At 44.4% G+C, this 27405-nt stretch overlaps 1 protein-coding gene across 1 annotated transcript in view; it reads left to right on the top strand.

Moving 5' to 3' along the window:
- adgrb3 (adhesion G protein-coupled receptor B3) overlaps nucleotides 1-26264 on the top strand; it is a 119760-nt gene extending 93496 nt beyond the window's left edge. The window contains exons 17-31 of the mRNA XM_053436382.1: nucleotides 3345-3471; nucleotides 4492-4595; nucleotides 4737-4839; nucleotides 13978-14128; nucleotides 16048-16117; nucleotides 16526-16592; nucleotides 17909-17994; nucleotides 18353-18451; nucleotides 18812-18983; nucleotides 19206-19301; nucleotides 20424-20463; nucleotides 22038-22735; nucleotides 22873-22908; nucleotides 23811-23915; nucleotides 25252-26264. Coding sequence (XP_053292357.1) covers nucleotides 3345-3471; nucleotides 4492-4595; nucleotides 4737-4839; nucleotides 13978-14128; nucleotides 16048-16117; nucleotides 16526-16592; nucleotides 17909-17994; nucleotides 18353-18451; nucleotides 18812-18983; nucleotides 19206-19301; nucleotides 20424-20463; nucleotides 22038-22735; nucleotides 22873-22908; nucleotides 23811-23915; nucleotides 25252-25440 — 2143 coding nt within the window. The 3' untranslated portion in view covers nucleotides 25441-26264. The remainder of the gene's footprint in view (nucleotides 1-3344; nucleotides 3472-4491; nucleotides 4596-4736; nucleotides 4840-13977; nucleotides 14129-16047; nucleotides 16118-16525; nucleotides 16593-17908; nucleotides 17995-18352; nucleotides 18452-18811; nucleotides 18984-19205; nucleotides 19302-20423; nucleotides 20464-22037; nucleotides 22736-22872; nucleotides 22909-23810; nucleotides 23916-25251) is intronic.
- The last annotated feature ends 1141 nt before the right edge of the window (nucleotides 26265-27405 follow it).

The raw sequence follows: 27405 nt of genomic DNA, 5'->3' as shown, positions 1-27405 counted from the left end.
GAATTTCCTGGGAGAGACACTTAAAACTAAGGGGTGGAGTTACACGTTAATCTCTTTTTGAAAACTGGAAGTTCGTGATGAATTTTGCACCAGCCCTGAGTCAAGTCTCCAAAGGGGTCTGGGCTACAGGCAGCAGTGTGGTTTCTGTCAGTGGAAGGAAGGTCAAACCCTCATGAACTCTATTTGAACTCACAGTTACTGTAGCTCTGACTGGGCGACTGAGCCGGGGTCTTTATTGTACCCTCGGGTGCCTCACGTTATTCACCAGGACTCTCAGAAAGGCTGTTTCCTTCCTATATATGCTGCTATATAATTTGGCTTCTATTCAACTGTCAGTTCTGTTCATATTTATTCAGTGTAGCTGAATAGCTTCACAACCTAAAGCAGTCGAATTCCTTATCAGAGACTTTACTTGAATTTATTATTGTGGGATGTCTGTGTTTGAATCTTCCTTCCTATGAAGACATCTTCGTAAACGGTTCAAGTCCATTTTGTTCCATCGACCTTTAAGATGTGATTCAAGAATGCAGCGGATTCTACTATGACATATTTCCTCAAGGGCTTTCTGAGTTTGAAAGGGCCTCATACAGTTATTTATGAAAGGACATTTTAACAACCCTGTCTTTTGATGCTACCAATACGAGTGCATTTATCCCTTTTAAATTGATTTTCCTTTTTAAAAATCGGTCAAAACAGCAGCATAAGAGTGACTCATCATAAAATATAAGCTGTAGGGTTTTATATGTGCAGTCTGCCGGCCAAGCAAAAACATGCATTAGTTAAGAGGGGGGAGGGGGGCTATAAGGGGGTGTATGGTGAAGGTTATTGCTTTATTACTTTATTGCTTTGCACTGACACTGCAGAGATGGTCCTGGTTGGGAATTTGCAGCTGCATGGGCAGCGGCCGCTATACCCACAAATCAACAGCTGCAGTGTGCGGCTACTGAAGCCAGCGGGGTAAAATAAGATGAGATAAAGTAAGACAGAACTCAGAAGTTACCTTAGTATAATAATATAGTAGTATACAAATATATAAGAGTGTAATGAGGAGTAAGATAAGTTACACAAATGTAAAGGTGTAAAAGAATACATTAAAACAAGTAGACAAAACAAGGAGGAGAAAAAGTAGTTTTGGAAATTACAATTTGAGAAGCATTGAACATGATAATGATAATATTATGCACACAATATTAATATAGTACTGTAGAAGATATTACTTATTGTTCAGGTCTATAACTCATATAAACATTGAAGCAGTAAAAGTGTTTTCATTCCACTGCTCCCTAACTGATCAGCAACAGACAATGCTAAAATCTGGTGAATTTAAATGTGGTTTCATAAGAGGACTGTTGGACTTTGGCAGAAATTTGGACTCTGCTGAGAGCCACTCTAGTTTCTTGTGGTTTGCATCAGCAGATGTGTCTGACCATCTTGTGGGTTTTGAAATAATGATTAAAGTTGGTTTCTGGCAGCTCAAACAACAGTCATGAAGTCTGAGCCCATGTGAGAGGCTGCAGTCTGCTGGGTAATTCAAAAGAGAAGGTCGATGGGAGGTAAATCCTGCAGGACCGAACAGACAGAAGCACCGGGTGACCAGCGAGCATCACACCCTTCACTGACCACTTGAGATATCCCCCTTTGAGCATAGGGCTGTTTGCACTCCCACAACATGACTGTCACATTCAGAAGCAAACCCCCTCTGCTGCATACCTTGTGATATGATGGATTGATGGTATTTAACAAATCATTGGCACACATACCCCAGTGCCCCTAAAGTGTTTGAATCTGCATTGTTTGTTTGTTTGTTTGTTTGTGGGCAAGATGATATCCATAATGTTTTGTGGAGGTGTAGTGCATGACCCAAGGAAGGGCCCATTACATTTTTGTGTGGATCCAGGATTGTTTTTTCTTTCTTAAATGTTGCAAGACGAGTTGGTTTTTCAAGGATTTAATTGCGGTTGTACAACATGTAAATGCAGATCCGCAGTAGGAGGCGGATCCAGGGTTGCGATGGGATTTCTGAGTGTGTGCAAGCAGGTCTACATTCAAAATCTGAATCTGGCTAATTTAAATGCTGTTTCATAACAGCATTTAAATTAGAGTTGGTGTGAACTCTGCTGAGCGTCACTCCAGCGTGATGTGCCTGTCCTGTTCGGTCTCTGCGTTGAAACGGGCTGGATTGTGCAGGAGCGAACAGACAGAAAGTTGTCTGGCTGGACAACAGGTGTTTGTGACGTGAATCCTAATGCGCAGGTGAAATGACTCGGACCACATTTTTGCGTGAGTAAAGTTTTCTCGGATGTTTGGACTTTTCGTCGAGGTGGATTTTCGCTGAAGCTTGAGAATAAGTGGAGAGGTGTGAGAAACAGGAGAGAGACGCTCGTTTCATTCCACCTCGGCTGCTCGTGGTGTGAAGCGAGGAGCGGCTGCAACCATTGGTGCTGCTTCCGCGGGGTGGTGTTAGTTCTGCGGTGTTTTTTTTGTTATTGTCTGAAGCGCTCCCGCAGCTCAAAGCCGCAGTAAAAGACATAATAAAGATGATTTTGAGGAATAACCCAAATCCCATCATTTCATCCCGTCCCGTCTCCGCACCGTGGGGCTGTGTGCGCGGATCCTGCGACAGCGTGCGGTTCTGTTTTTTTTCTTCTTTTTTGCTTCCTCCTCTCTCCCTTCACTGTATCAGCCCTTCCTCTCCTCCTCATCTTCCTCATCCTCCTCTCACGGCAGCGGAGAGGAACAGAGAATCAGTCTGAGGCTGTCCGCCGTTTCCAGGGTGAAACCCCCCCTGAGGAAGCGTCCACAAGCTGCTAATTAAAACAGCAGAGCTAGAGGGGGGGAAAGAGAGGGGGGTAACAGGGTGCATTGAGAGGAGGAGAGGGAGAAAAGGGGGTGATACAGTCGTTTGGAGGAAGAGAAGAATCCCAATGCAGGTGAATATGAAGCGCTCTTATCTCTTCTGATGCTGTTTATTCTGCGTATGGCGAATCAATCAGCACCGGTCTGCGTGGACAGCTCCTGTGCCCCCCCTCCTCCCTCCATCCCTCCCTCCTTCCCCCGTCCTCCTCCTCCGTGCCTCTGCCTCTCCATCCGCTCCAGCTGAAACGTTGCTCGTGGCCACACAAGAGCCGCGTCGATGTGTCTGTCTTTTTTTTTTCTTTTTTCTTTTTTCTTTTGCGTAACCGACTGTTATAGCGCTCGAAAGACATAGAGAAATCATCGGGGAGATGAAAAGACAACAACCTGCGATGTCGCTGATGTGGAGAAGTCGTGTGAAGTCGTGCCACCGCTGGAATTAAAAAAAAAAAAACCTTCCTCCTCTTCCTCTCCCCTTTTCTTCTTTGCAGGAACGATTCCTGGGGAGCTTGGTCCAAAAAAGGATGTAAAACGGTGCTCACAGATGCATCCCATACAAAATGCCTGTGTGATCGTGTGTCTACCTTCGCCATTTTGGCTCAGCAACCGAGAGAAATAGTAAGTGAGGCTATTGATTTGTGATCCATTTTGGTGTGTGTGTGTGTGTGTGTGTGTGTGTGTGTGTGCATGCGTGTGTGTGCGTGCGTGTGTGTGTGAGAACGGGAATTGAATCTTTGCAGTGCTAATCCTGTTAAACAGTAATTCAGCTGTAAAGGGAGCTTGTGTGTGTGTGTGTGTGTGTGTGTATGTGAGTGTGTGTGTATGTTTGTGTCCGTAGAGGGGGTCTATTTTCTAGTTGCACATTATTCTGTTAACTCCTTTTAAGCGCAAGGGCGTGTGCATGCTGATGCTTGTCAGCTTCTCATCAGTCAAACCCACCTCATGGCCTCAGATAAAGAAGTTTTGGGGCTGCAATGCCCTTGTTGTGTTTTTTCTTCTGTGACATTAGAAGACATCAACATTTCTCAAGTTTACCTTGTTTTCTTACATGCTGAAAAGAACCTGAAGCCTGTGATTTCATAAGTGGATAGAGTAATTAACATTGAGAACATGGAGTACTTCGACTGTGGCCTCTGCATATTGTGGGAAACACAGTAGGAAGTGAGATAACACAAATGAAGCTCTTCCTTCTCCTCTGTGGGGCCTGCAGCAGAATGACGACTGTTTACTTGGACATGAATGCGTATTTATTACTCAGGCTAAGTGTATATATGGTCGGAAACAGCATTAGTATAGCTCCAAATTCTAGGCCTATCCTTGCACAATAAGAAGATAGACTCAAGCAACACTTGCATGCTCTCAGGCCTATGCAGCTTCCCATGTCTTTCCCTGTTTTCTAATGTAATTTGCAGGTGGAAAGTTTTGAGGCCTCGTGACTAAACAACCTTCAAGCCCACGCATGCTAGTCCCTAACCTCACGGTGCATAAAGGGAAACCCACTGAGGAGTTATTCCGATTAGCGGCTGTTGTTTGTTGATTGGTTTCCTCTCTGGGCAACAATAAAGATTTACTGTCCTGTGTGAACCGCGTCCAAAGCCTCCCACTGACTGGTTCCGCCTTGCTCCGTCTCCTTCACAGACCATGGCGTACTCAGGGGTCCCATCTGTGACATTGATAGTTGGCTGTGGTCTGTCCTGCCTCGCCTTGATCACATTGGCAGTGATCTATGCCGTGCTATGGAGGTAACCGCAACACAGCTTCTCACACACACGATGATGTTGCTAACGAATTTTTGTATTTGAAAACAGAATGTCCAGCCATACATGGAAGGAAGGCAACTGATCCGGCTGCTTTTTTGTTTTTCCCCTATTGTTGTTGTTTAGGTACATTCGCTCGGAGCGATCCATCATCCTGCTTAACTTCTGCTTATCTATAATCTGCTCGAACATACTGATCCTTATTGGACAAACACAGACACACAATGTGGTAAGTGCTATTTAAGGATTTATTCTGCATGGTTTACAATGTGTGTGTGTGTGTGTGTGTGTGGGTGGGGGGGGGGGGGTAATGGTTGTTTCACATATCAAAGATAATGTGCAAAGATCAAATTGGCACATCACTGTGAATTTGAATGGAGCCTGGTACTCTTTATGGTGTGAGCATTAGTTGTGTTATTGTGTTGTTACACGTGTGTAGTAATACAGTGAATCAAGAAGTCCCTCTAAAGTCCAAGCGCCATCACATTCACCTTCTACCAATCAATTTGAGAACTGTCAATCAGCTTTGGTCTTATTTTGGAAAAAAGGCTGAGATTATACGACATTCACCAGAAATGTTATCTTCAAAATAAGGCCTGTAGTGCACCAGATGTTGGCTCCTGTCGCTGAGCATAACAACAAGAACATAACTGGGAGATTATAGCCTCTTTCAAGCTCATTACTCATTTTCTTTTTTTTTTGCTTTTGCACTAAGAAGCCTGTCATATTTCATCCAAATGGAGAATTAAATGTTTTTAATGGCTCTATGTGATATAAGGCTTCACTCTGCGTCCATTGGTCTCTGCTTGAATGTGTCAACATCAAGGGCTGACCCTTCGTGGGCATTGAGACTTTGGTGTTGATCTTTAACTGCGATTAAAAGCGTGATAACTGTAGGGAAACGGAAAAAGACTATACAACTGTAAAGTTGTCCTGAAGGGTATGAATCTAGTTCAGGTAGTTGAATTTAAGGTGACTGGGTCAGAGATCTCTTAGCTGGTGTGCACATTCAAACACATGGTTCCAAAAGCCATTTATCCATTAGTCAAACTAGGTGGATGAGTGGAGGAATAGAATTTGTTTCTAGACATAAACAACACAAGTTAATGTGCAGCACCACTAAACAAGATAATGCTTCTATAAGTTGAATGCATCCACTGAGTCAACAAAGCAACTGAAGTATTCATCAGAGCTCACGTTTCTCTCAGACATATCACCTTTAAATGCAGAAAGTATTAAAGATATAAAGTAATAGATAATAGATATAAATAGTACAAATGAGAGGACATGAATGATCTCAAACGAAGAGTCCAATACAGTGAAACAACCCTACTGGTGCAAGGTCTTAAGTTCTCAAACAGCAGGATTTGGCTGGATACTCCCACATCTTACATAACTCAGACTTGGTGCACAGGTAAATCCCTCCTCTGACCCTGACCTCACAGAACAGGCCTTGTAAAATACTGATGTGAAGTAGCGAAATCATGATGCCGCCACAGAAGGATCCTCTAACGCTGACAATAAAGCTCTGCTAGAAGGTTGACTGGGTTGGATCTGGATCTTAGATTCGCTGTGTTGCATTCCTCAAATGACTCAAGCCCATCACAGAGGGATGTGGAGCTGGAGTCGCGGTTTCGGATCAAGTCAGCAGGATTCACATAGTTAAAGCCGGAGTGCCTCCAATTAATATGTATCACTTCTCCTCCCTCTCCGGCTCCGTAAGCAGCCAGTAAACAAGTGGCCAATGTAAAAAGATTGTTTGGCAAACAGAGGTTGGGATTTACAAGCTGCCCACACAGATGCACTTCTCTGTCATTTGGCAGCGCTGCAGAAGGACACATCCAACCTCACAGACATTTATTGTGTAACGATATTATCAGCGTATACCTTCACCTTCTGCAAGGAAAGCATTGTTTATTATCTTCCACATTGCTTTTAGGTCCCGCTCCTACTAATTAATTCATCCCTTTTAGTTTATTTGAGCGCAACAGCATGTAAAACAGAGCCCAAAATATATTTTTGAAAGGGCTTGCAAAAATATACACAGCTGGGGTATTCCATTTAGAGGTGGTGCCTGTGCTGGTGCCACACAGCATGGCCACTTCCACTGTGCTTACAGGTATGAGTTATTCTGGGAGCAGATGGGCCGAACAGCAGTTGGGGCTCATAATGAACCCGACCCTGCTCATTAATCAAAATGCTTCCTCCTGGTCATTAATATATATATTTTTTAAGATGTCCAATAAAAATTGAGTCAAGATTGATGAATGAAGGCAATACAAATAGCTTGACGCTTGTTTTCTAGAATATCAAATGTGATCAATTGGTAACACTCACCTGAATCTGAATGAGTTCTTGTTATCATGCACCGGCCATTAAACAAACAGCGTCTTCGCCTCATCTGTTTCCTCGCCGGCCTCTCGCATATCTGGCACACAGTGGCAAGCAAGACCACGAATGTAACGAGCTTCAGGGCACTTTTTAGAGCTGAGCTGATTTGAAGCCTTGTCAGATTTAATCAGGGCTCCGGCCGTCTCCTGTCTTGATCACGAGGAGCACCACTTAACATGGAACAGTCAGTCGGCACGCTTCTGATGGGATATCTGTCTCTGAGATCTGCAACCAGATTATGTGCTTTTGAGAAAAAACCCCACTGACATACTGGAGCTGTCATTTCAGCGTCTCTCCCCCAGAGTGACTCGGCAAAGTTACCCTGCCTGACTCACCGGCTGCCGAATTAAAGAGGCGCGGACCGATTTATTCTTCATGGGCCAACGTGCAGTAATTGATTTTGACTGAAAAATAAAAGCTGATCTCATCAGTATTCTCAGATTAACACTAAATCCGAAGGGAGTGTGATGTGACAGAGGTATCGTGTTGAGATGAAAACAAATAGAGGCTTAGCAGCTTACTCAGCAGTTTAGCACCTTTCAGCTCTTTGTTTGGGTTTTACAGCTTTGCTCTGTTGATTTAATCATCAACCTGTGTCCAGTGGAAAGAGAAGCTTTCAGCGTTGGTGTTCTCTCTGATTTACCTGCAACCTGCCCAGAACCTGACAGAGTTAGCAACTGAAGCATTTAGACGCTGTCCAGAGGGTCAGGGTTAGGGTTAGGCTAAAGGACGAGTCACTGTCAACAGTATGTGGCTGAAAAACATGACTCCAAAGAAGGTCATCTGTCAACTTTGTGTCAGTGTTAAGTATTATGTTTACAGTCTGTTGCTTGTGAATAATCATAATTATAATACATTGTATTCATGTAGTGAAAGTCACTTTTCATAGGTTTAGAAACTGAGGAAGCAAATAACAGAAAAGCTGCCATCAAAGCTTTAACATCCAATTCTATCGTTAAAATAAAGCAACTTCAGAAGGTGGCTCTGTACACAAACACAATCTTGTTAACTTCAATTTCATGTCATTTTATTTTAGATCAGAATCAAAGGTTACATTTTATACTTTTTATTTCTAAAGTTTATGTTCAAGAAAAGTCATTTAAGGTTAGAAAGCTGCTTGTGTCCTGTTGAACTCCAGGTTGCTGTGTGTGAAACTTCCAGGCCAATGACTTCATCGCTGCTGCTGCTTTGAATGTGTCTCTGCCGTAGAAATAATATTTGAGTTGTGTTGGATCAGACATACTGTAGAACCACAATGTTTGAGGCCAACATGAGGAGAAAACATCACCCCTGTGTGGGTTTAATTGCCACGCTGCCTGGCACTGCCTCACTTGTTTTCTGTTTCTCCTTCAACTCTTGTAAGAAGTGCATATAATTGGCTCCACTGTTTGTTGATTCACAGTTGCTCATCATCTAATACAAATCATCTCTTTGCTGTGGAGGTGTCCTCTGGGAGCGAGGAGCCAGTGAGTCACCTTTGCCTGGTCTGTGCTCCCTCCTTTGTCCTCTGTCGTTGTTCATCTGGGTTTATGGAGTGAAGACAAACAATGAGAGGCAGACATTGTTGTTTTCTTTGTTTTATCACTGTGGAGGTGCAGGAGAATTAGGGAGTCTGGAATGTTTCTGTAGAGATGTTCACACTACAATGACTAAAAATACCTGAGGTGAGAAGAGGGTCGAGGCGGCCGAGGTACACCGCGTGTCAGCCTGTCCTCACAGAGAAGTTAATAAACAGATCATCAGATATGTGTTAGCCTTAATGTCGTCACATAAATATGCGCGTTATGAAATCCCATCTGTCCAGTGCAGTTCTCCTGGGCACCTGAGACTTTGATACATCAGAAGAATAAAAAACACATTTAATGTTAAATATGTATGTATCAGCACAGATGGCTTATCACAGCACGCAACATGTCAAATATTAATATCCTTATAGCAACAAAAAGATTTAAATGAAATGCACCTAATCATTCCCATCACATTCGCAAATCCAGTGTCTCCACATTTTCTCAGAGTATAGTAGAACATTTGAAATATAAAGTATTGAGGTTTTCAAAGAATGAAACAGAATTAATTATGCTTTTTCTTTTTTAACTCTTTGTCTCAAGCAACAAAGACAAAGTAATTAAAGGTTCAACTTTGAAACAGGTGAAATCAACAGGGAGCTCATTTCCAAACTCTTGGTAAACAACAGCTTGAATCCTGTGGCGTGGTGCAGCACAGTAATATATGCATTGTTTGGAGCCTTGAGAGTGTTACATGCATATGGAAATAAAGGCAGGAGTCTTAAAACACGAGTTCACTCCAGGTTGGTGGTGATGGTGGGTTCGTGTAGGACACGAAGTACAAGTATGCATTTTCTGACTTTAGTGTCTTGCTCGCTGGTTCAAAAACACTCTACCACCACCACTCTGTTGTTTGGAGTTTTATTGTCCTCCACCCAAGCACCCACTCTGTGAAACACTTGTTGCCTCAGCCTCCTCCTCCCACTCTTAAACCAGAAGAATAGCGAAGAGAAAGCTGGTGCTATACTTCAGATACAGTGCGTTTCATGTGAGCCGATCCTTCCAATGAGCCATGGTCATATTAGATGAAAGGTGGGGTTCACCCTGGACAGGTCGCTAACATAGAGCACGGCAGACAGAGACATATGAACCATTACCAATCACACACGTACCTACAGACAACTTAGAGGTTCCAATTAACCTAACCCCAATCTCAGGGGCGGATCCAGGGGCAGGTCCACAGGGGCACCAGCCCCAGCTCAAATCTGTTTGGCCCCTGAAGTGCCCCTGCCCTGTAGAACAAAACAAGTCACTTGTACTTCAACAGTACTAACAAATAGTATGACAATGAGCTTTAACCGTTTTCATTATATATAAACAATACAAAATATATGAACACATATCTGTGGCTTTGGTCAAGCTAACAAGAAACAAGGAATGATTTGAATGTGCATCTTACCAAATCTGGAATTGTGCAGGGGCATATAATTGCCCCATCTGTGTAGACTGGGCCCCTTTATGGCCACTGATTTGGAAAAATCCTAGATTTGGTTCTGCATGTCTTTGGACAGAGTTCCTCTTTGTCAACATGCCGGGTTCCAAATCCCAGTTTGTTGATTTTCTCAACAAGCTGGGATTCAAACCTTCTGGTTGTAACTTGACACTGTTACCCTGCACCACTGTGCGGCTTGAGCTAATTATTAAAGCATTGCAATAATAATAATAATAATAATAATAATAACTTTGTTTGTATAGCACTTTTCAATACAAGTAACGATATATTAAAAGTTACACTTTAAACACTCTCAGGCAACCAATAACTTAAGTGGTGGGAATAATCTGGGACCGCTAAGGAAAATATTTCATTCACAATGTGAAGATTTGTTTTCTCCAATTCTAAAATGTGTAAACCTGAAATCCCCTTGTTATTCCACTGGCCTGCCATGACATCAAGAACTTGGCAGTAATTAGGTTTCCTGTTCATAACATCTGTGAGAGCACCGGGGTTCAGCCAGGACTTTAAATCAGGTAAAATAAAAAATAAACAGTTTAAATGTCCTGCTCTGACCTTAAGACTCTCTTTTTAGAACTGGTTTGAAGTACACCCCCTCGCCGCCTAATCTCCCCCTCACGTCTCTCAACTCTGCGACTGTTTTAATGTGGTCCCTTCCTCGGTTCCTCTGTTTCCATGGATACTGACACAGAGCGCTCAGCATCTCCCGGCATTTGCCTTCCCAAAGGGACGTGTGAACTCCAGGCCTCAACCTTGTTATTTATTTATATTGTCTGGACTGCCTACGTCCGACCGCTGCCATCACTACATCCTCCTCGTGTACCTTTCTCTCTTCTCAAATGGACTTTTTTTGGTTTCGCTTGAGGACTAATGAGAGCGGATGGTGTAGGCAGCCAAATGAGCCGTGAAGCATAATGGCTGCATATGACCTGTTTCCAGGAAACAAGGCAGGCTCTATTTTCAGCACCTTGAACAGCACATGAGCAACAGCCACACTAGAATAGGCTTTGGATGTGAGCCGACTTACAAGCAGTGTAGCGACTGTGTATAACAGAATCAACATGGCTTCTGCTTGTCTCATTCCCTAGATTTGATTTGTCTTGATCACTCAAAAGCATCTTTGTGAATCTGGCCAAGACTCTCTGTATATTCTTTAACAGCTATGTCTCAATCCAGAGGATGAGGCGTTCTTTGTGAACCTGGCGGACCACGAGTGTTTTTTCCGCGATCAACGTTACCAGCCTGTCCCTCCCTTACTTGTGTGTCTTAGCCACAGACCTGAAGTTGGACATGACGAGAAAGTTTTATTGCACCTTTGTTATTCTTAACCCTGTGTGCCGTTAGTTGAGTTGAAGCGTGACAGTCAGGCTTTGGACGTCTCGTTACTTGCCGTTGTCATTTCGTCTAACAAAACAGTTTGTTACCAAATTGAGTGAATCCTAGAATCTGTGGCCCAGAGAAGAATCCACCCGTCTTGTCATGCTGCTGTGACGCAACTGGTCTTTAAATGCAGCCTCCAAAGGATGTGAGCCCTGAATTGAGACACAGCTTTGTTCACTGACTGTCCTCCATGTTTGTTTTTTGATGGCTTCATGCAAATATCCAGCCTGCATCCATGTGGTGTGGACAAATGAAGCAGCGTCCAACTGATGGAAACAGTTAAAGAGTCTGATTCTGTGAGAAGATGTCGGTCGTCAGATTGCGACGCCCCAGCTGTTTGCGAACGTATAAGAAAGACACATTTAGGAGATGCTGCACGTAGCATTGAAATGGAAAAGCAAAATGCTTCCGCCACTGCAACAATAAGTGTGTGTTTTCCACAAAAGCATCTGCACGCACCTGTGATTACCACACAAGCAGGTGGCTGTGTGTCATGGGAACTTCACACACTTTGATTTGATGTGTTGCTCCGACACTTTCATCTTTGCAGGATTGGCAGCTCACTTTCTTCTCTTAAGCTGAGCGTCTCTTTCCTGTCAGCCATGCAATGTGTGCAGTACTTCAATAGATATAGTTTTCCAAAACTATGTTACACAAGCACGTGATCAGACGAATGCATAAAACGTGAACGAGGCTGTAGCTGATTTTTCCATTTTCAAATCTACTGGAAAAATGCTGTGTCATTGCAGGCATTGGGCCATACAGAGTTTGGCAGGTGCATTTTAAGAGGCTGGACATTTTGAACAGTGAATTATCAGAAAGCATGTAACAAAATTGACTTATATACTTCAATAATTTGGCTGCAATCTTTTAATGTCACCACAGCTGCAGAGTATGTTTTACAATTGGTCAGCAGTTAAGTCAAAGTATAAGTGCAACACTGTTAATCTGACACTGCAGCTTTTTATAATGCCACACATACACTATAGATTTAATAAATCCTGTAAGTGTTAGCAAAGCAGTGTGATTGTTTTTAACCTGTCATTTGCATTTAAGTAACACTGGCGTTAGAAAGTGGATAATAACAGGCACGTTTTCTACCTGAATCCACATGTACACTTGAGTGATAAACGTCCTCACTGGGTGTTCCTACTTCCGAGCTGTGAGGTAATGCAGGATTATTGTTCCACGTGAAGCCCGTGAACACTCCAGGGGATGATGGGTTTAGTGTGGTTCTCTCAGTGGGGATGTAAAGTGAACGGGAGCTCTCGCAGTATGCTGTGGACGCCCCGGGACACGACACACTTCAATCTTCCCTCCTCATTGTGCGGTGTCACTCAGATTACCACAGCTTCACACCGCAAACAAATCTGAAGTGAAAAAGAGAGAAGACGCTTAATCTCTTCTCACTCACAAATGTCAGTGTGCGACGACCAATAAAGGTCTGAAGAACACACTCATTCATTCTAATCCTCTTCTAAACAATCCCGTTTGGAGGGAAATGGAACAAAGATGGACGCCCTAATGGAGCGGAGGAGCGCGGCTGCATTGTGGAGCCTGAACGTAATCGGCCGCCTCCCCCGACACGTGTGTTCCCGTGTTGTGGGTCGTTCCCTTTCTCTCCGTGCAAGACAGTTGACCTTGGCTCACATGCCTCCAGGTGGGATCCCCAGCATACTAATGAGGGTTAGTGCAGAGGAATGCTACGCTGTGGCTTTCTGTGTCAGCGAGGGGCCTGTCTCTGATCTCTACTACCAGTGCCTTCTGCTGCTGCTGCTGCAGGTTCAAAACCAGACGCTTTGTTTCAGTCACGGCACGGGAAGCACCCCCCCCCCCCCCCCCCCCCCCCCCCCACAGCCGGTGGGGGTCTAGACAGGCGAACGCATGTTGGTGCTATGAGAAAAGTTCAACCAAATAATGAGATATCAATAGAATTGACGTGTTCCTGCAGGGAGCATCAGCACTCTGGAATCTGAAGTTGTGTGCTTTTGGTTTGGTTATGCAGAGCCACTGTGTCACAGGTGTATCTGTTGACTAATTCCACAGATGGCTGTCTTTCTGTCTGTATGACGAACAAACATCTCACACACCAACAACACGCTATACGTTCTATATTATAAAATTTGAATACATAGGCGATCAGCGCTCTGTAGCCACCAATGGGGGTGGGGCAGTGTGCCTTTTGCCTAGGGACCAAGTTGAACATGTCTTCTTTTACATAGCTACATTAACAATGAAAAACTATAACATTTTCATTGCATTTAAACCTGGTAGGATGAAAATAATGCTTTTTACCTCCACTCTGCAACATAGACTATTTATAAAAGCTTCTGCACACAATGTCCAGCACACAATTAATAAAACGTGACAGTGTATTGTCGTACTGTTTGAGGAGCACTCGCTAATGACCAGGATTCATTCTGAAGCCGCTCCGGAGCATTAACACAGGACAAGAGAACAGCACATTCCAAACAGGCAGGTTCACAACATGCCCTGCGCTGGTGTCTGACTTGGTTGCATCCACAGTCACTGAGTGTGTGTATCGTCATGAATTGTTTTCTTCTCCTTGTGTCTCCAGGGCGTCTGCATCATGACAACAGCCTTCCTGCACTTCTTCTTCCTGGCATCGTTCTGCTGGGTCCTCACAGAGGCCTGGCAGTCCTACATGGCAGTGACGGGGAAGGTTCGGACTCGGCTCATCCGCAAGCGCTTTCTGTGCCTGGGCTGGGGTAAGTCGGAGCAGCATGTTTCCCTAAGCCTCTCCCATTATCTCCCATTATGCCTCACGCTTGTATTCTCTCCAGGTCTTCAGTCAAGGTGTCTTCACAAGTAGTTTATTTTTTTCCCCCCGGCCCGGCGTTCTCATTCCGTCCTCAGCCAGATCTTCATCCTATCGGGCCCTTTGTTGTGATACTTTTGAGCTCTCTCCCTCTCTCTCTCTCTCTCACCATTGCCTCAAGGCCGGCCAGGTAAATGGGCCGGCCTTGAGGCAATGGTAGCGAGCGGTGGGTGGGGGGGAGGGTTGTGAGACAGGCTGGTGTGGCTCTCCTGTAGCAGGTTGCAATGACCTTACGTCTGATCTGGAGGGTGCGAGTCGAGCATTTACGCTGCAGCAGGAATACATTTCATCTGATAACCCTCAGAAGCCGAGCTCGGGAGAATGTGAAGTTGAAAGGACCATAAAGTCACGGATGTATGGAGCGGAGGTCGGTGCGTGTCGGAGCTGAGGGGTTATGCACCGTCACAGACGCTTTGGAGGAGCTAATGTTCAGTTGTTTGTAACCTTAACCTGTAAAAAATCCACGTATATCACAGAGGAAACGATTGATTATAGTCGGTCTTAGATTATTAAGTCCCTGCCTCCCACGCTGTGATCCCTGCGTGCCTGCACCACACTGCAAAACAAGATGAAACCATGACAGTTACGCATCAGGTGGGAAATACGCACATTGTGTCAATAACCACGTCATAAATATCTGTAAACATTCAAACTGCTTTCCTCATTTGATAAATGTCAATATGTACGAATCCTCGTCCAAAGGGTTCTTTCTCTCTTTCTTACAGACTAGTAGAAATCTCTCCTTTAAAAAAAAATCTATTTGATTATGAAAGAGCCCACACTCATTCTTCCTGTTACCTAGCAACAAACAAGGCTCCCTTAGTCATTGCAGTGCCGCTGCCTGCTGCAAAGAAAGAGAAATGGACAAAAGCTGTTCCACAATCACATAGATAGAAGACACAGATATAAAATACACTTTAATGACAAATAAGACGGCCGGGCATTTTGTTGTGTGGCAATTGAAACTCGTTACATAATATCAACGTCGTCTTTCCCATGAAATGGAATGGACACAAGATGAAAACCAGTCTAATCCCATGCAGATTTCCTCTTGTGTTCAACGAGGACAGAAGACAAACACACGGCGAACTGGTTTCTCTCGGTGTCGCGCAACACCCGGTACCTGTTGTCTCTTAATTCCGCCCGTTTGAACCGTGGCTCCTCCACCAGGCGGTGATTTACGACGTGCTTGTGTACACTCGGCACTCTTTACCTCCTCAGCACTGCGGAGAGGCCCTGGATGGCCACGGGGTCTTCGCCTCGTGCCTCCAGGAAACTGATTACATCAATAGCACCTGCCTGCCTGCGCCACTCGGAGAGGAGGGAAGGGGAGAAAAAAAAAAGCGTTGGTATTCCGAGCACACTGTAGTAAGGACTGAATCCATTACACAGATCTATAATGAGAAGCAGTACAGCAAAAAGGAGATTCCGTCATAAGAAGAAAGGTGCGGATGGCGGAGAGATTTCCTACAGAGCCGGTGTGGTGTGATGAAATCTCTGGACTCGATGCGCCCGCTGCCATTTTGTCAATGCAGAGGACCCACTGTTCTCCTCTGCTATTCAGTGTCATGTTATACAGAATGAAATATTTACATGCACGATGTTTGATCACATGCTCCGGGACGACTGTCTAGTAGTGTCATCCTGCAGCTTCTAATGGAGAGAACCTCGTTGCACTCTGTTTAATGACTGGAGGGCACCGAGGCCGACTCCCTCTGCAGATTTATGGATTTAGTCTCTCACTTCTGACAGGCAACGAGAGCTGCTCCAATAACTATCGATTGTTTTCTTCTTCTTCTTTTTTTGAAGGGTTACCAGCTTTGGTGGTTGCTGTTTCGATGGGATTCACCAAAACAAAAGGCTATGGGACACCCTTATAGTAAGTTTTCAATTTTTCTCATAGATATTTGTATGTATTATTCAGCGCACATGCAGCCGTAGGTTCATGGGACCACGTTAAGAGTGGTGATTGAGTGCGCGTGCGGCGGCATACGCTCCTAAATAGCGCCATAAACAAAGTCCCATGAACCCAATCAAATTTCAAAATAGCACAGCAAGACCCCAATTTCGACTGAGTTGTCTCCCTGCTGGAGACCAAACGCATAAACACTGCTTAAAATCTCTTTAGCATTTTATTACCCTGTGAAACTTTGGAAATAGAGTTACAGCATATGGCACATCTCCCCTGACAGTCAAGGGAAATGCAATTGTAGGCTGGTGTGCGCCATTAACTTGGATGTTAATGCCTTGGTGGGAGTTAACTGTTTTTCTCCTGCTTCGCCTGCAGCTGTTGGCTGTCTTTGGAGGGTGGGCTCCTCTACGCCTTTGTTGGACCTGCAGCTGCTGTTGTTCTGGTAGGTTTCAGTCTACACACGTCCAGTTTTCTACTTTTATATGGGGATACTAAGGAAATGTAGGTTTAAAACAGAAACAAAATGGATGTGCCCCTTTATTCAGATCTGCATCAAAATGTAAGGAGTTCTCTTAAAGCTTAAACCCTCTACACAATTTCATGGATATCAGATGTGTCGTTTTTGTGTTATCCTGCTAACAAACAAACACAAATGTATACGTAACCTCCTTGTTGAGGGTAAAAACAATAATCATGTTTAAGCAGCAACAGGAGAATTTCATCTCGATTCACAAGACTTTTCATTCCTGTTTATTAATAATAAACTCCAATGTTTGGCTGCTTGTTTTCAAATGACAAGATGCTCACAGACAACAAAGTTGTTTTAGTGCTGGTACAGTTTCAATGTGATACAGCTGCAGTGTGTTATCACCCTATGGAGGAACACTCTGGTTCGAAATTAAAAGTAATGATCATTATATTCCATCAGGCAATGGGCTCAAGCTGTGAGGTGATCAATTATTAACGCCTCCGATTTGTGCAAAATCGAATATACTAGAGTCTTTATAATGATCTCGCCTTAACATTGTTGTAGAGAAATTTAAAGAAAAGAATGAAATGGGAGAGTTTCGCTGTGGAACCTCTTTGCTGTGTTGGGAACTTTAGTTTAGCATCAGATACACATCAACGTGATCTGTGATTTGGGACGAACCTCAGAGGAACATGAGGCAGAAAGAAAACCCTCCTTAGTGAGACCGAGCACCAGCCTGAGTTGATACTGTGACATCATAATCAAATGTGCCGCCCAAACAAAGCGTGTCGAACAAAACGCACCCAAATGTATTCGTATGAATAGTTAATGAACTCTTTGCCTCAAGCCGGAGGGATTTCGAAATGGCCTGTGAATCTCACTCGGTTTTTAACATGAGTGCAGTGCAGTTGCTAATAATAGGGGAAGGTGCCTTTGAGAAGACGAGTGCTTCTTGTCAGGGAGATCTTTTTTCTTAAGGCTGTGGTGCCGGGCTGAGTGGGCAGGGCATGCCTCATCCACTGGCTGAAATGTCACGGAGATGAGCAAACAATAGAAACTGGAGGTCAGAGCTCAGCGCAGACGGAAAAGAGAGAGAGAGAGAGAGAGATAGAGAGAGAGAGAGAGAGAGAGGGGGAAAAAGAAGAAGCGCCCGCGGGATCGTGACATAAATCATCGACTACCTATGGAGGATGTATTTTAAGAAATACACCTGCATTGATTTTGAACTGATCTTGTTGCCGTTGATTTATTGAAAAGTTAATATTCCTGTTCGCCTCCCCCATCGACAGGTCAACATGGTGATCGGAATCCTGGTGTTTAACAAACTCGTGTCCAGAGACGGCATCCTGGACAAGAAGCTGAAGCACCGTGCAGGGTATGACAGCACGTCCTTGTTAGTACCCCCTGCTTTTCTCTTTTTTACTCTCAAAAATCATGCAAAAATACACACGTGCTTTGAATTTTGTCTCGTACACATATGGAGATTGAGACCCTGTTGTCTTTCGCTGCTGAAAGGAAATTAGAGGCATAAACATAAAGAGGTCAGATCTCTCTCGGGAGCAACACGGCTCTGTTAGTTTCTCTGGCAGAATCAGTCCAAGATCTCACAAACATCACCACGACGCACACACTTTGGCGGCCTCCGCTTGTTGCTGATATGACGGGGTGGGTTTTAAAGTCGGGGCAGTGGCCGTGAGCGTTGTGTGTCATGCTGTTGTCTCTATGTCCCACAGACAGATGAGTGAGCCGCATACAGGATTAACTCTCAAGTGTGCCAAATGTGGCGTTGTATCAACAACTGCTTTATCAGCAACTACAGCTAGCAATGCAATGTAAGTGCCTGTCAGTGTCTCTGAATCAATAAGACGATGCTACAGGGAGTCTCTGCATGTCCAACGTGTCCACCTCCACCATTTTAGAGCCCGCTCGCAGTCCGCTGCGTCCTCAGCTGATGTTCCACTTACATCCACAGGAGATTTGATGTACAGTGCAGGAACATCTGCTATTGTAAAAACACGCAGTGCTTGTTTTAAAAGTAAATTTAGCACATTATTACCCGCATGCACATTAAAGCCCTTCTGTTGCTGTGGAGTATAAAAAGGCTGTGATGCAGATTGCCCTCTGTGGTCCAGACATCATCGCGTCTTCACTGTTGTTTTTCCTCTACACAATCCTTCCTCCCCTATTTGCAGGGCGTCCCTGTGGAGCTCCTGTGTGGTCCTGCCTCTGCTGGCGCTGACCTGGATGTCCGCGGTGCTCGCCATGACGGACAAGCGCTCCATCCTCTTTCAGATCCTCTTCGCCGTCTTCGACTCGCTGCAGGGTTTCGTCATCGTGATGGTGCACTGTGTCCTACGGAGAGAGGTAGAGGAGGTTTTCTAGTCATCCGTCCTTCCCCCGTGGTCTTTTATTGAAAATGTTGCAGGGACGAGATTGGCTGAAGTCACAAACTACTCCCTAAACACATCAAGTAGTACTTTTTCAATCAGGATACTGTATATTTTTCGAGATTCGGCAACTACCCAAAACTTTTTGTGATATGCAGTATTGTGGACATGATGAAGAACTGATTCCCCCTGTGTTTAGGTCCAGGATGCTTTCCGATGTCGGCTGAGAAACTGCCAAGACCCCATCAGCGGTGACGCAACAGGAACCTTCCCTAATGGACATGCTCAGATAATGGTAGGCACAGTTACCCCCTATTATCTGTGACAAGATCCTCTGTAATTTAAATAGACCTAATGTTCCTGCACAGTGGTGTAGGGGTTTAGCAAGAAAGTTTGAATCTCATCTTGGCCGCGGTCTTTCTTTTTGGAGTTAGCATGTTCCCCTTGTGTCTGTTTGAGTTTTCCTCCGGTAACCCGACTTATTCGGATCATGCAGATTGGCGTTATGATCATTTGAGGCTCCACATTGTCCAATAGGTGTCAACGTGAGTGTAAATAGTTGTTAGTCTTCGTATGTTGTTCCTGTGACACACTGGCAACATGTCCAGGATGTACTCAGCTTCTCGCCCTCTGTCAGCTGGGGTTGTGATAGGTAGATGGAAGGACGGATAATGTTCCCCGATTATTTATAAAACACATGCACAGCCTTTTGACCTTAACTTTACTTGTGCTCTATATGCAATGTCTGAACATGTCTGCATTACTCAGTTCAATAAGTACCCTCGTTTCCCATTGGTTTATAATGTCCACGCGTTTGCAAAGCTGCAATTACATGCAGGCTGGATGCTTGGCCCTCTGATAAACGGCATGTACTTTCCTTTGGTTGTTCTTGTTCAGGCCCCGAGCCCAATCCTTTATACCTCTGTGATTGCACCCAGCGTCCGTGTTTGCCCGTGCGTCGTCCCTCTCATTTCCTCTCTCGGGGTAATGGCACAAGCGCTCCCCCGCCTGACCTTTGAAATGGGACACTGGTTCTCTTCATCTAGCATGACAACGCCACTGGCACACCACAGCAATGATCTGCGATTAGTATTCCAATGCCCCTCGGAGTGAGATAGTGTTCATGATAACAGAATGGTGTCACCCCCCCGCTTCAATACAGTCATTAGCAACAAGCACAAAACGCTTCCCAGCTGCTGCATCTTCACTTTTCCCCCCCATTGATGTTTTGTTGATACATTGTTAGGAGGAGCAGGAGGAGAACAAATGACTGCTTTGCATTTTTCTAAAGCAGTGAGAAATAATGATATAAATATTAACTATTGATCCTCATCTTCCAGCTCTGGGTTTGCATATACACTGTAAAAAATGTTTTATTTTCAGCAACACTGACCATTTGATTGTCTTGTCTCTACAGACGGACTTTGAGAAGGACGTGGACATCGCTTGCCGATCAGGTAAACAGATGCTATCTTATTATTGTTATCAGGAACAAGTGGCTCCTTTGCTTTGTATGTGATGGAAAAAATAAAAAACAACCAAAAAGAGGTTAGACAGTAAAAAAATAGCTTCGGTTACGTAACCACCACCAAACCCCACAGGAGTCTTTTCACAGTTCCTCAAACACTGACTGTAATCTGAAAACAAAACAGTATAAAGAAGGCTGCTGGATGTTCACTTCACGTGTCGGCTTTACCGCAATAAACGGGCGCAATAGATTTAAACAACATTAACTCCTCTTGTCTCAGTCGTAAAACATAATTATGGTTTTCATTAACATGTCGATGCCGACATAGAAAATGTGGGTAGGCGTTATATGTCTGGTTTTTTGGAGGATTGTCTTCGTCTGATGCTGAACGGAAGGGAAACGTTTTCTTCCCGATTCCTCCATCTTGTTGTGTGTACTTGTTCCATGAATATGATTTCTTTCATCAAGATCAATGGATGATCCCCTTTGAAATTGGTGATCTCTATCTGGCAATGGGAAAGAAAGCGAAAAACTATTCCTGGATCTGCCCCCTGATCTAGAGCCGCAACAGCATTTAATGGTTTCCTCCTTGGGTCATTCCCCATGCCTCCATGAAATTTCTTGGCCATAATTTTTTGCGTAATCCTATTAAGTAACAGACAAACAAAAGCAGACAAAAACAGTATCCTGCACACAACTAATGGTGTCATCTTGCTCTTGTCGTGTTCTGACCCCAACCAAACCATCTAAAACCAACAATAACCAGCAGGGAACAACAGAGCTGACCAGTTATTCACAGCACAAAAAAAAAACACAGACTCCTCTAACCCACGTTCCCTCGACACAAAGAGACAGGTGTCATTTATAAATCATGAGCAGATTAAGGCTGAAGTCCGAGTGGCAGCCAGACAGAGATGCACTTCACTGATAAGTCCCTGGGGTTATTTGGAGCAGCAGACACAAGGACCTTCAGTGTCACCCTGCAGAATCAAAAGTGTAAACTTGAATCGGACTATTTCTTCAGTACGAATACCACCAGACTCTGAGTGATTCTTCACTGAGCTTAAAATGAGACTCAAAAAAAATAAAATAAACTGTCTTGAAGTAATAGATCTTATTTGTCGTCTCCTTGCAGGTCTCTTGTGAACATACAGTATAATTCCCACTGATTCATGAGGCAAATGGTAAAATGCACGGAGGCGAGGACAGGATGTTCTTAACAAGAGGGTATTTATGAATATGGGGATTACAAGGTCATCACCAATCACTAAATTAGGATTAGCCACATCCTGAACAGCAGTGAGAATGATTCAGCACTTTCTCACAGTCCCATCCTCCAGAGCTACCTGGATCTGTTGTTGTGCTCCTGTGTATAGACGTCATGTCAAACTCAACATATCCACAGCTATTCGCTGAGCAGAAATAAATCCTCTGGGAATTGACTCGTATTGATTGGGATTCTCTTGGTCTTTGGGTCTTATGCTGGATAATCTCAGACAAACGGTGACATTACTTTCATTACTGCGGAATTCCCACTAATCCTTGTGTCACTCTGCCCCGCAGCACTCCACAAAGACATGGGCTCTTGTCGCGCAGCCGCCATCACAGGCACCCTCTCCCGCATCTCCCTCAACGATGAAGAGGACGAGAAGATCCCGGAGGGCCTCAACTACTCCACGTTGCCCGGCAACATCATCTCCAAAGTGATCATCCAGCAGCCCTCGGCTCTGCACATGCCGATGGGAGTGGGTGATCTGAAGGAGCAGTGCATGGCCGACGGCAGTGGAGACATGCGCCGCACCGTTTACCTGTGCACCGACGACGCCATGCGGCAGAGCGACCAGGACATGGGCGGCCACAGCATGGGCGGCCACAGCATGGGCGGCCACGACATGGAGGGCCACCCGATGCAGGGTCAGATGATGGAGACGGACTACATCGTCATGCCCCGCGCCTCGGCAGCGTCGGGTAACATCCCCACTCTCCTCAAGGACGACACCAAGATGAACATCGGTATGGACACGCTGTCGCACGAGAGGCTGATGCATTACAAGATGAGCCCCGATTTCAATATCAGCCCGTCAGGCATGGACCACATGAATGTGAACCTGGAGCAGCAGTATCCCAGCGCTCCGGAGCAGATGCAGAACCTGCCCTTTGAACCCCGCACGGCGGTTAAGAACTTCCTCGCCGAGATGGAGGAATCCGCGGGGCTCTCGAGGAGTGAGACAGGGTCTACAATATCTATGAGCTCCTTAGAGGTACATATGCTCTTGTGGGTGAAGCGCAGAGGATACAGAGCTGCGATCAACACCACACATCTGAAAATACACAATGCATGTCTACAAATGTGCTTAACTACTTAATAACTTCACACCTTTATGTTTTACCCCTACAGAGACGAAAGTCGCGATATTCCGATATGGACTTTGAGGTACGTAGCGATAACGTTTCTTGCCGTAGCACATGCATCTAGCTTCTTCTTTTCTTTTCTTTCTTTATGCAGAGAAAAGCCATTTTTTGCACTTGCGTTTGTCATTTGATTTACTAGTACTTGTTGGGCCTCTTAAGCTTATTGGAGCAACACAGCCTTGACTCCACTGAGATTTATTGACATGCTGTGTAGTTAAGGTAAAAGCAAGGCTGTCAACTGACAAACAGGGCAACAGTCCTCATCTACATTTTGTCCTCCGCCATCTCCTCCATCCATTAGCAATACGTTGATTTCCAAAATGTATGCTTTTGAAAGTCATCTGCACATTTCACATCTGATTTTACCACTTGTTCCAACAATTATTATATTGGCTTACAAACACATCTATTTAAACCCCCTTTGGCAGTTTTTTTAGCCTTTCCTTTGCATTATTAAATCAGGCTTTGCTGCATTTATATTGTACGTTCGGTCAAAGTAAAGGAAACATGAGGCTTCTGGCAGCTGCTCTTGGCGCGGCGAGCATTTTCCGTTTTAGCTGAGATGCACACCGACCCTTAAAATGGAAGATTGGTGCCAAGGCTTGATGATAAGGATTTCCCTTACCCCGACAAAACTCTAAAAGGCAATTTGCACTAAGGAATTATGTTGAATCTAGATACTGCAATTAAAACAGTCCGAGCTTTCCGCGTCCCATCAAGCGAACATTAATTATCCCGGTGTTTCCTTTATTTTGGCAGCGGCTTGTATATATATGCAGAGACACACAGATTTGCTTCAAATCCTGGCCCATAAGTAAAACCACCATGACACTAACAAATTGATCAGAGTTGGAGGGGGTGGAGAGGAAGATGCATTTCCATTATTGGCTGTCAATACCAAAGCAAAAACCCTTGCCATTGCAGAAAGTCATGCACACCAGGAAAAGACACATGGAGCTGTTCCAGGAACTGAATCAGAAATTTCAAACCCTGGACCGATTTCGAGACATACCAAATATGGGCAGCATGGTGAGTAACAGGAAAAACCAGGGGGGTGGCTGTCGGCCAATTAAAAGGGAGAGAGAGGGCAACATCCAAACAGCCTATTTAGACATCCGGTGCAGGACACGTAACGTGTGATTGTGCAAATGAGCGGCTGCGTAGCTGAGGTATTCATGTGGAAGTGAAACTTCCTATAGATGGAGGGCCTGCCAGCAGCTGGCGGGGGGGCCAGTGAGGGAGGAGGCAGCCGCCTTAGAAGCACCGAAGCGTTTTTGTTTTGCTCCACAAGGCCCGACTCAGGGAAGAGAAATCTTTGGTAACCTTGTAGCGATAGAGTGCATCCATTCCAATGCAAGGCCACGAATGCACTTTTGTTTACATGCACATTTATCTACTTAGCAAACCCCATCATCTTCTTTCCATTAATGCATGGCCGACTTTTGAATCTACCGGTCGCTCTCCTCTTACTGTTTGCGGGGGGGTAAACTTTTTCGTAGCTGCTCTGGAGGTCAGGGCGAATTACGACAAAAAAACGTTTTCCTGACCTTGCCGCAGATGAAACAAAGTCCCAGCATCCTCCACACCTGACTGGAGTTGCGGAGCCTTACCGCCCCGCCCCCCCCCCCCCCCCCCAGACAACCGCCGATGTTTTCTCTATTGAACGCGACAAACAGAAACTGAGCTGGTGACCAAACACGGCCAGACTTTCAGACAATGTCAGCTCCTCCGCGGCTCCCTTTTTTTTTGGACTGCACGTAATCCTCTTTCACTCACATTTCAACCCCCCCGACCGCACAATGCAATATGAGGCCCGTTGCCTAGTTACCAGTGCGAGTTCTTTTGTGTGGAAAACGATAACTACAGTACACTCACACTTCCAGCTTTTTTTCATTTTTTCACTCCCCAAATGAACGCACTGCAGAGCTGGCTGCAGACATTAGGATCCATTTTGTATTCCCTGACTGGGAGCAGCTCCTCTCCCGTTATTTGAAATAGTGTCTTTGGGACTGTCAGTGGGAGCTCATTCAGATGAATGGCTCATACGTGAAGCCCACATAGTGCACCGGTTACCGAGCTTGGGGGAAACCCGACTGCTATGACTCAACGTAAGCATGTTCACATTTAACACACTGCCATTATCTTTTGTTATTTGATGCTTTCCACAGCATTAATCCATTATTTTCAATTAGCAGTGGGTTAGGAATTCATATAATGCCTGTTTGAATGAATTGACCTCACTGCAATATAGTGTTTGTTTTTGTGTTTGTGTGTGTGTGTGTGTGTGCGTGTGAGGAAAAAATAACATTTTCGCTCCAGAGGTTGTCATGCCACTAATATCACACCCCACTGGCCGTGTTCACAGGACAAGGCAATGCCAAACAAGAACCCATGGGAGAGCTACAATCCAGCCTGTGAGTACCAGAACTACGCCACTATGAATGTACTAGCATCTGACCCCAAGGACTCACTGGAGATGACGGCCGCAGAGTGGGAAAAGTGTGTCAACCTCCCCTTAGACGTCCAGGAGGGAGACTTCCAAACGGAGGTCTAGAGGGGCAGGAGACGGGAGGAGAAATGCAAACTAGGAATAGAGAAGAAAGGGATGTATTTTGCACTGAATAAAGCGACAGACTTTTCTAACAGCCTTGGCATACATATCTGGATATACGAGTGTGGCAGGGACATTATGTGCCAATACAACATAAGGACTGAGGAGAGAGAGAGAAGAAGAAGAAAAAAGAAAAAGAGACAAAAAAACAAAAAAAGGGGAAAAAAACATCAGTGTTACTTTTTGTATTCTCACTAGTGTACTTAGTGTGGGGCAGCCTGGTGTACAATATTTACCATCATGTGTTTCAAATTATCTGTTTGAGGAATCGGCTAAAAAAGAAAAGAAAAAAAAGGTAATCTCTCGAAAAATGAAAAACCTCACGAGAAAGCAAATGACATGCCATGTCGTCCCAGCTTCGTCGGGTCCAGTTTTGATTTCCTAAAAACTGGACCCGGGAGCACAATGTATATATTTATGCAGGTTTTTAAAAAGTTTATAACAGTCTGTTTGGCCATTACTACACTTTTTACTTTATGATATAAAAACATTGGGAGGCAAAGAGGATTTTTTCTGTCATATTAAAATGAATGTTTGTCAAGCTACATTCTTCATTGCTTTAAATGCAATAAAGATAATACCCACTTTTATATAAATAATATATTTCACAACTTTAATACTGCAGACTCTGCTTGAAGGATCCCAGCAAGCTCTCACATCTGCAGCTCTGTATAAAATATTTAAAAACAGAAATGTTGTATGGTGTAAATAAACTTTTGTCTACATATGTTTTACTTGTGCCAATTTATTTTGATGAGAAAAAAAAAGATGCCAACCTGATCAAAAGTTATAGCAAGAAAAATGTTAACATTTGAAAAGGAATGTAAATAAAAGAGGAAATATGTTCGTACTGCTTCAGAGGTCGTGTCAAGTTTATGTGGTTTGTCGGCTGGGGATGGATTGTTTGCTGTGTTTGAGGAGAATATTTGAATGTATGGAATCAAAGGATGGGGATGAGACTATGGAAATTATATGAATGGTTGAAAATTGGACTTCTGAGAACAAAAGACCATGAAAACTGCAAGAAAATGCAAGAAAATGCCACTTTTTTCTGCAGGTTATCTTAGCCCAGACTGGATTATGTCTCCCTTGCACCTCACGACTCATCTCCCCAGATCATTTCTCGGGTTAGGAGGTCGTTCCCTCTGTGATTTAAGCCTCAGGTTTAACTGCAGCTGAAGGTCACCACTGGAAACTTTCCTCACTCGCCTCATAAATCCAGCCCTGTATCTGATTTCTACATTTGGATTCGAGCACCCTAAATGGGTTTGTGCACCTCCGGAAGCTCCACCTGATAATATCAGGGCCAGAGAGGCTGTGTGTGTGTGGGGGCTTAGGGGGAAAATCCTGTTTGTTCTGTGTGGTGGTCTGGCACTTCGGCAATAAGGACATCAGTATGTGTCCTTCCTGTGGGGGAGCAGTGGGTCAGCCCATCAGGAGGAGAGGAAGAGGAGGAGGAGGAGGGGGAGGAGGAGGAGGGACTTGGACCTGCTCCATCAGTGAAGAATGACAACCGAGGGCAGAAAAAAAGACCCACTTTCAGCTCACTATAAAAGAAGCTGATATCACATCCAGCTCCGACTAGACATGAATGTCTGGATTTACAGGCCGTTTCAATTAAGACCGGCCGACATAATTAGGCTAATTATATGCAGAGCTCTGTGAGACAGAGGTTTGATTTAATGTGTCTAATAGTGTGAAGGGCTTTTTAACACTCATCATGCCACCGCTGCCTGCTCATGGGGTTTCAGCTGAAAACGATCTTGCAGGAAAATGAATCTTTAAAAAGAAGAACATTTAAAACAGTGTTATTCGGTTTGTAATATGTCAAAGTAATTTTTCCAAAAATAACAAGAAGTATGACTAGAGAGTGATACTGTGTTTAAGATGTATGAAAAAGATAAGAAG

The sequence above is a fragment of the Pleuronectes platessa genome, chromosome 12, assembly GCF_947347685.1.
Source record: "Pleuronectes platessa chromosome 12, fPlePla1.1, whole genome shotgun sequence".
Lineage (NCBI taxonomy): Eukaryota > Metazoa > Chordata > Actinopteri > Pleuronectiformes > Pleuronectidae > Pleuronectes > Pleuronectes platessa.
Note: the sequence above shows the minus strand (reverse complement) of the source record. Positions and strands in the feature narration are given on the sequence as shown.